This window comes from Laccaria bicolor, genomic scaffold, assembly GCF_000143565.1.
Source record: "Laccaria bicolor S238N-H82 LACBIscaffold_93 genomic scaffold, whole genome shotgun sequence".
In the NCBI taxonomy this organism is placed as follows: domain Eukaryota; kingdom Fungi; phylum Basidiomycota; class Agaricomycetes; order Agaricales; family Hydnangiaceae; genus Laccaria; species Laccaria bicolor.
Window position 1 is genome coordinate 60285 of NW_001889964.1, and position 9280 is coordinate 69564.

General features: G+C 41.6%; 4 protein-coding genes across 4 annotated transcripts; 1 reads left to right on the forward strand and 3 right to left on the reverse strand.

Moving 5' to 3' along the window:
• Window positions 1-268: 268 nt before the first annotated feature.
• Window positions 269-922, reverse strand: LACBIDRAFT_318489 (uncharacterized protein; the record flags this gene model as incomplete). Its single annotated transcript, XM_001890381.1, has 1 exon — window positions 269-922. The coding sequence occupies one exon, from the start codon at window positions 920-922 to the stop codon at window positions 269-271; it is 654 nt and encodes a 217-aa protein (XP_001890416.1).
• Window positions 923-2002: 1080 nt separating this feature from the next.
• LACBIDRAFT_318491 (uncharacterized protein) lies at window positions 2003-2266 on the forward strand (the record flags this gene model as incomplete). Its single annotated transcript, XM_001890375.1, has 1 exon — window positions 2003-2266. The coding sequence occupies one exon, from the start codon at window positions 2003-2005 to the stop codon at window positions 2264-2266; it is 264 nt and encodes an 87-aa protein (XP_001890410.1).
• Window positions 2267-2386: 120 nt separating this feature from the next.
• On the reverse strand, window positions 2387-2752 carry LACBIDRAFT_318492 (uncharacterized protein; the record flags this gene model as incomplete). Its single annotated transcript, XM_001890382.1, has 2 exons — window positions 2387-2609; window positions 2712-2752. 2 exons carry the CDS (start codon window positions 2750-2752, stop codon window positions 2387-2389), a joined length of 264 nt encoding a protein of 87 aa, XP_001890417.1.
• A 4538-nt stretch (window positions 2753-7290) lies between these two features.
• LACBIDRAFT_335528 (uncharacterized protein) lies at window positions 7291-9217 on the reverse strand (the record flags this gene model as incomplete). Its single annotated transcript, XM_001890383.1, has 6 exons — window positions 7291-7486; window positions 7553-7772; window positions 7864-8399; window positions 8447-8509; window positions 8562-8806; window positions 9140-9217. The coding sequence occupies 6 exons, from the start codon at window positions 9215-9217 to the stop codon at window positions 7291-7293; spliced, it is 1338 nt and encodes a 445-aa protein (XP_001890418.1).
• Window positions 9218-9280: the final 63 nt, after the last annotated feature.

Below are 9280 nucleotides of genomic sequence, written 5' to 3' on the forward strand. Positions count from 1 at the left end.
ATGGGGAGGGCAGGGAAGGGGGCAGGGAAAAGGAAGGGGGCAGAGACAATGAAATGGGGGAAGGGGGTAGGGACAAGGAAATGGGGAGGGACAGACAGGAAAGGGGGGAGGGAAAAGGGGGTACATGGAAATGGGGAGGGACAGGGAAGGGGGGCAGGAAAAGGAAGGGAAGGACAGGGAAGGGGGAGGGACAATGCACTCGTCGTTGTCATGTGATGTAGTGGTGGCTGTTAGCGAGATGGGATAGGATGAAGGAGAGTCAGGGGACTCACCTTTGTGTGAACGACGAACGACGATGATGATGTTGTCGTTCGTCGTTTGGTTGCCATGTCGCTGACAGCGACGTGGCACCTTGGTTTCCCATTGGCAGGGACACGTCGTCATGCATTGACGTGGGCGTCCATTGGCATGGTCGTCGTCCGTTGACATGGGCGTCTGCTGGCGTGGTCGTCATCCGTTGACATGGTGGTGGTCTGTTGATGTGGGTGTCCATTGGTGTGTTCGTGTCGTTGTTGGTGTTGGCGTCTGTTGACGTGGCCGTCCATTGACGTTGTGGGGCGTGTTGTGGTCCGTGGGCATGGTCATGGTGGTCGTGTGTTGATGTGGTTGTCCGTTGCGGTCTGTTTTCATCGCCTTGACCTTGCCGGGGCTCATTTGCTTGCTGACGTGGTGTTGCCGCATTGTTGTTGACATGGTTGTTGTTGGCGGTCGACGATGTTTGTGGGCAGTGGTGGCCACAGGTGACCGTGGTGACGTGGTGTGGGTGGGTAGTGGGCGTGCATTTACGAGGAGCGGGGACGTTGGTGGTGGTGGGAGGAGAGAGGGTTGTGTTTGGACAAGTGTGAAAGCCGTTGCCAAACAATTGTTTGTTTGGCAATGGGCTTGTGCCAAACAAACAACAAACTGGATTCCGGTTGTGCATTCCGTTTTTGCCAATCCGGGGACCATTCCGGTCACAATTCCGGAATGCCAAAATTCCGCCAGAATGGTAAAGCACCGGAATGAAGAAAATAGCAGGACTCCCTGCCAAATTTCATTCCTCTGGAATCCACCGCAATCCGCAGGAATGACCGGAATCCTGCAGGAATTAGGGGGGCACTGATAAGACCTCCATTTAGTATACATTATACATATGTAACATTCAAGTACCTACACTAACTGGGCAAAAAGATTGTCCCATGCATTTTTTAACATGATTTGGCTTATATCACGACAACCGCAAAACGCACTAACAAGATCTCAGAGACAGCATGAAGGTAATATGGTAATGGAGGTTAAGGCAAAAATGTGGGGGTGGAACATGAAAATACAAGTTACAGGAATGGTATAAATATGGCAAGTCCTAAAGCAGGCATGTAACTAAAAGGCAAAATCAGAGAATATCCATTCACAGCAACCAAAATATGAACTTTTATACTCCATAATCTAGTACCTAGTGTTCCTCCCATTAGCAAGGTAAACTGCAGAAACTCTCTGAGGCAAAGAATCATACAACTTTCTAATAAATGAAAGATCAATCTTATACCACTCCTCCTGCAAAGCCACCCACAAATCATCTTCAGAATGAGGTAGGGGATTGCGTGCTCGTACTTGACAATCAAGATGATCCCAGAGATTCTCTATGATGTTAATATCCGGGCTATTTGGCAGCAATGGCAACAAATCGACATGATTCTTGCAAAACCAGGCCTGAACAAGCTTCGAAGTATGCGTTGGGTCATTGTCCTGCTGAAAATACCGGTCATGATAATCCAGGCCAAGGTCTTGGTAGGTACCCAGGAGGTCGTCCTGCAATATCTCAAGTACAACTCCTTGTTGAGGTTGCCTTCAATGCATACAATCCGTCCAGCCCCATAAGGTGTAATCATTGCCCATACCACAACCTTCCCACCGCCGTGCTTAACCTTCTTCTTCGCAAACTGCAGTTGAAAAACTTCAATGACTACAGTAAACTACTACATCCATTCTATACACTAGAAAAATATCAGAGCATTTGAACAAAATGAGCAGCATATTTGTGGCCAGTAAAATTATTTGTGTCGTGACCGTGGGATATTCAAATGCATCGCATCAAACAACTTTCTGGCTCTCTTCATTGGAACTGCAAACCGCACCTCCAGGGGAATCTGCTTATGTTCACAACCCTGCCATGGCTCCTAATACGACCCCAACAAAACGAGAAAAGATCTGTACCATGAGAGTGGCTGGGTACTCTAATGATGAAATCTGCGCCACTTTGATTGATCGTCATGACCTTTCTGACTGACAAATCAGGCGCATCATGAAGAGATATGGGGGAAAGGAGAACTACTACAAAGTTGGACATTCAACGGGGCGCCCTCGCAAGCTCACTCCCCGTGACATGCGAATTGCCTGCCGACACCTGTCAAACCAGACCGCCCACGACACATTCAGACCTGCAGCGCGAGTACTTCGTGGAGGTGACCTGGTGGCTACCACTTTTATCATAAAACCAAGGCACTTGCCTGTAGAGCTGTGTGTATAAGTCCACAAGTTTTATGAAAGGCCTTTCATAGGTGTGTCCTGTGTCTTTCTTTCTCATAAAGGCTATGTTCTTTTCATAAAATGTAGGCAAAGACCACAGGATCCTTTCATAACATTTCTTAGGACCTTTCATAAAAGCTTTCATAATTATTATCATGCGCTTTCTATGAATATTTCATTGAAGCTGTTCAGTTCTTTCATTGTACTTTTCATAATTAAACCTGTGCACTTTCAATAGGTATTTCATTCACTGGGTTAGGTGTATTCATTGCCTTTTTCATAATTAATGGTGTGCACTTTCATTGAATATTTCATTAGGAATTTTCGGCGCTTTCATTGCTTTTTTCATAATCAATCCAGTGTAATTTCAATAAATATTTCATTGACTATGTCAGGTGTATTCATTGCCTCTATCATATTTAATGGTGTGTGCTTTCATTGAATATTTCATTAGGAATATTGGATGCTTTCAATAAATATTTCATTCCCTAGGTCAGGTGTATTCATTGCCTCTTTCATTAGGAATTTCAACCATTTTCATTCCCCTTTCATTAATTAATGCTGTGCGCTTTCATTGTGCATTTCAATAAATATTTCATTGGCTAGGTTATATGTATCCATTGCTCTTGTGCACTTTCATTGAATATTCCACAGCTTTCATTGGGATTTTTCATTGAGTATCTCTCAATATTTCATTCCAATTTCATATCTACCCCCAGGGCTATCATTATGATTTTTCATTATATTCCATGATAGCAATAAAATAGCTATTATGGTCCACATTGGGAGGGTGGTCACATGACCAATTTCCAAAAATGGGAAAAAAAACAAAAGTTGTAGCTCTTCACCATAGCTTTCTGAATCAGTTGGAATTATGTTCTAAAGTGCTTCCATTGTGGAGATATGAGGTAAAATGTTTTCAAAAGTGCCGCATTTTTTTTTTGTTTTTTGCATTTTTCTACATGAAAAGAACACTAAACAACATGATTTCGACAGATTTAGAAAGCTAAGAGAAGGGGCTACAACTATTGGCTTTTCTCATTACAAAAGTAATACAGTGTTCCGGCACTCCTTCGGACAGGCTAAGCACATTCCCGTTTTGTAGTGGCCACACACCAAAATAACTCATTCTGAATTGACAATTCTATTTACCAATACATCTTATATGTAATTCCACATTTTCAGGAGAAACGAATTCCGGTACGTGAATAAATACACTGTTTAAGAAAGCGGGCAAAATGTCACGATATTCACTCCTTCGGACACTACGTGACACCACCAAAAAGTGTGTGAGAAATTAGCTTATGGCCATGTCGTGCAGTCACATTCTTGATGTTCCGTCTGTGCAACATTTCTGCTCCCCTCATTTTCCCTTTAAATGTCCCCATTCTCTTATTATTACCTTTACAGTAGGGTTGTATATCTATGGGATTTTTTTGCTGTGTGTGAGGTTTGTCGGATCTGGGCAAAACCTAAGATTAGCATAGTAACATTCCACAAATTTCATCAATTTCAGTGTAATTCACTCAGAGCACCTTGAGAACTTTACCAATTAATCCAATTTTTTGAATACGTGATCTCTATACCTATTTACAGACATATGCCAAGTTTGACAACGAGTGATGTTGATCTGCATGAATTAGAGCCGAGTGTCCGAAGGAGTGATGGTGTCCGAAGGAGTGCCGGAACACTGTAGTGTCCGCTTTTTGAGACTACAATGGTTTGTAGTGTCTGTTTTTTCAGACTACAAAAGTTAGTAGTGTCTGTTTTTTCAGACTACAATGGTTTGTAGTGTCCGCTTTTTTCATTACAAATGTTAATTGTGTCTGCTTTTTGAGACTACAATAGTTTGTAGTGTGGATTCCGGCAGGAATCAGTGGAGGACAATAAAGACCTCTTGTTTAGTGTTCTTTTCATGTAGAAAAATGCAAAAAACAAAAAAAAAATGCGGCACTTTTGAAAACATTTTACCTCATATCTCCACAATGGAAGCACTTTAGAACATAATTCCAACTGATTCAGAAAGCTATGGTGAAGAGCTACAACTTTTGTTTTTTTCCCATTTTTGGAAATTGGTCACGTGACCACCCTCCCAATGCGGACCATAATAACTATTTTATTGCTATCATGGAATATAATGAAAAATCATAATGATAGCCCTAGGGGTAGATATGAAATTGGAATGAAATATCAAGAGATACTCAATGAAAAATCCCAATGAAAGCTGTGGAATATTCAATGAAAGTGCACAAGAAGCAATGGATACATATAACCTAGCAAATGAAATATTTATTGAAATGCACAATGAAAGCACCCAGAATTGATAATAAATTATTCAATGAAAGCGCACAGCATTAATTAATGAAAGGGGAATGAAAATGGTTGAAATTCCTAATGAAAGAGGCAATGAATACACCTGACCTAGGGAATGAAATATTTATTGAAATCACACAACATTAATTATGAAAAGTACAATGAAAGCATCCAATGTTCCTAATGAAATATTCAATGAAAGCGCTGATACGCATTGCACGGGGATGACCGTGAAAGTGCGAAACACGCGAACAATGGATCAAGTGCGTTGGGAAAACCCTAAACACCTAAACACTCACTCACACACACACACACACTATCACAATCTCAGTGCACGAGTTCAAGGGCCTTTGGTATTAAGAAATACCACTTTTGTCTTCTTAGGTTTAAGTCTCAAGAGATTTCGTCTCAAAACGGGTTTTTATTATAAGGTGTGGTTTAGAATAGTTCAATAGAACAAAGTATGTCTTTCTGGGAACTTGGTCTCTTAAATGCAAAGTTCTTTGATCACAGTTTCTTTTATTAACACAAAACACGACTTCAATTGACTTTTATGACTCCCGTGAGTTTTTATTATGTCACTACGCTCCAAACCAAGGGTACGAGTACGCTGTCTCGTCTAAATGATACTGTGTTTTTAAAACTTCTTATTCAAAAGTCTCCAAGTATGTTGACTCCCAAGCACGCTGGCTTCGTTCACACTGTACTTTTCTGACCATGAAGAAATCTCCTTTAATTGATTACAACTGTCCACCTCCTAAGTTCCTACTTGGAGTGAAACTAGCTGGTCAACAGGGGGCGATTGCTTCCTTTTTGACCTGCCAGCACGCTCCTTATATACTCCAGGAACCCCTATCTACGTTTTACATGTGTTTTAATGTGGGATACTTCAGTCCGAATTACAAATATGAAATTTAATGAACATGTGGTATATTTTGTAGTCTATCTCTGTGAACACTACAGATTTTGTAGTGTCGCATCTTTCATTTTCAAACGCATCAGTGTTTGATGCGTACACGGAGTTAGCCGAGGTAGCTATTCTTAGCTTGGCATGATCTCGCGTGTTTCTTTCTATGGACCGGTTTACCAGTTTGACAGATGACATCACAAAATGATTAACGTTTCCTGATGCGTTGATGCGCATGCGTACATGTTTACCAATAGTCTTCGGCCTTCTGTCGCTTCCGAGTTTTTAATTAAAATGCCTTGTCTTGGCTCGTCTTTTCATTACGGAGGTCAGGAGACACTCCGAAAGTGTTTTCAAATGTCTTTCTTAATTCTCAGGGGGTTCTTATTATATTTCATATAATAGAATGTGTCTTTTTCTCATGTTTGTACTTGTGACGTTCAGACGCATCAGTCTTTGATGCGTACGCGGGAACTGCCGTACATGACTTTCTGAATGGTCGTGAGCCACGCTAAGTCTTCGTACATTTACTACCTAGGTGTAGTTTAGTCTTTCAATGTTTCAGACATGCCGTTTAAGTGTCTATGTCGTCTTTTCTGTATTTCTTGTATAAGCATGAGTTTTCACAATAAATCCATTATGTGTTTCTAAACCCTTTGGTAGTAATGCAATTCTTCTCCCTGCGTTGGGTGTTTACTCTAGAACCTCTTCATGCTCTATTTCATGGTAGGTGAATCTTATATAGGATCCAAGTATAATGTCACGACGCGTACTGCTGCCAGTTCCAAAGCCTTGTCCTATTCAGATTCCACGCATTTGCATTTTTAGTCAACTGTGCCGGGTATGCGCATTGACTCTTTGTATCATTGCAATTGTATGTAGTGTATTTATTAGAGATGACCTTTATCGGTAAAATCGTTAAAATTGAATTTTATACGGGTGAAATGGTTTCATCCGTATCAGTGCACAGCATTAATTAATGAAAGGGGAATGAAAATGGTTGAAATTCCTAATGAAAGAGGCAATGAATACACCTGACCTAGGGAATGAAATATTTATTGAAAGCATCCAATATTCCTAATGAAATATTCAATGAAAGCACACACCATTAAATATGATAGAGGCAATGAATACACCTGACATAGTCAATGAAATATTTATTGAAATTACACTGGATTGATTATGAAAAAAGCAATGAAAGCGCCGAAAATTCCTAATGAAATATTCAATGAAAGTGCACACCATTAATTATGAAAAAGGCAATGAATACACCTAACCCAGTGAATGAAATACCTATTGAAAGTGCACAGGTTTAATTATGAAAAGTACAATGAAAGAACTGAACAGCTTCAATGAAATATTCATAGAAAGCGCATGATAATAATTATGAAAGCTTTTATGAAAGGTCCTAAGAAATGTTATGAAAGGATCCTGTGGTCTTTGCCTACATTTTATGAAAAGAACATAGCCTTTATGAGAAAGAAAGACACAGGACACACCTATGAAAGGCCTTTCATAAAACTTGTGGACTTATACACACAGCTCTACAGGCAAGTGCCTTGGTTTTATGATAAAAGTGGTAGCCACCAGTCAACCTCCACGAAGTACTCGCGCTGCAGGTCTGATGTGTCGTGGGCGGTCTGGTTTGACAGGTGTCGGCAGGCAATTCGCATGTCACGGGGAGTGAGCTTGCGAGGGCGCCCCGTTGAATGTCCAACTTTGTAGTAGTTCTCCTTTCCCCCATATCTCTTCATGATGCGCCTGATTTGTCAGTCAGAAAGGTCATGACGATCAATCAAAGTGGCGCAGATTTCATCATTAGAGTACCCAGCCACTCTCATGGTACAGATCTTTTCTCGTTTTGTTGGGGTCGTATTAGGAGCCATGGCAGGGTTGTGAACATAAGCAGATTCCCCTGGAGGTGCGGTTTGCAGTTCCAATGAAGAGAGCCAGAAAGTTGTTTGATGCGATGCATTTGAATATCCCACGGTCACGACACAAATAATTTTACTGGCCACAAATATGCTGCTCATTTTGTTCAAATGCTCTGATATTTTTCTAGTGTATAGAATGGATGTAGTAGTTTACTGTAGTCATTGAAGTTTTTCAAAAAGTTCAGATTTCTTGGAGATACAAACCAATTTTCATCAAAAAAGTTTTCAGACAATCTTTTTGCCTAGTTAGTGTACCTGGGTTAGAGTCCATGCTGTCAAGTTCACCAGAAAGGTTGTTGAACTTGTCATCTTGATCACAGGCTGTCTCACGATCGCAAATACGATCTCTGATATGATCCTCATCATCATGATGACCACTTGTTTTCTTGGGTGAGTTATGTTGATCCCTATCTTCATCCTCATCGTTTTTGGTGCTGTCACCATTGCTGTCATGGCCATCGTTGTCATGATCACTATTGTCTTCATCATCCATGTTGCCATTGTCACCATTGCTGCTGCTGCTGTTGGTGTTGTGGCTGTTGTTGTCCATGTCAATGTCGCTGTTATTGTTGATGTCATTGTTGTCACTTTTGTTGTCGATGTCACTGTTATCGTCATTGGTGTCTCGGTCACGTACAGATGGGAGAGTGCACATGGCTGGGATGGGAGGTGCAGCAGCTGGGCAGACTCGCTTAGGTGGTGCAACTGAGATACTACTGGCCTCAAGTTCCTGTTCAGCTCTGTGCACCAGTTAGTGAAAGGGATTTGGGATAGGTGGTAGACAGACCTTGTAAGTTTGAGAGGGGAGCCAGCCTTAGCATCCTCTTCAGCTCGCATGGCAGATGTCTTTCTGAAAGTAATCAAGTGTTAGTATCATGGCAAGTGTGGGGCAAAAGGCATACCTATTTTTCTTCCCTTTTGGTGCTTTCTTTTCCTCCTTCTTCCCCTTTCTGCCCTGCTCTTTTCCAGTTCCTTTGACTTCATCTTCATCATACTTTTGCTGCTTTGTTTTGGGGTTTTCAGCAGCAGATGATGTTGTTCGTTTATGTTTAGAGGGTGGTTTAGATGATGAGACTGGTGGATCACAAGAAATACCACTGTGGTTTGTTGGTCTTTGGGATCGTGTGTTGGTAGCCATAGTTGCTTGCTACTTATATAAACACAAAACTAATATAGATTTACAGAAAAAGACAGCTGAATGGAGACCAAGATGGATGATAATGGACACAAGATCACAAAGATGAATTGGATCAACTAAAACAGATGGTGTGAACTTAGACACAGATACAAACAAGGATGAGAACGAACAGTTAAAGAACAAGTTCAAAATTCAGATGGTAACTGGATAGGGTTGGCTGTGGTTGGATGTGGTTGGATGACGTTGAGCGGGGATGGGGGATGGTGACGTGGCAGCTGTTAATGGGCACTGGGCACCTTTCTGGTTAGCAAGGGTGTTTGCGGTTCCTCACAGAACACTTACCTGGTGTGGGTGTGCATTACACGGCACATGTTGGCCGTAGATGACAGGTAGCTGCTCTGGCGCTCGTTGGATTAGCATGGATGGGGATTGTGGGGGGTTGTGGGCAGTACTTTACAGTGCCCCACCTATTCCTGCAGGAAT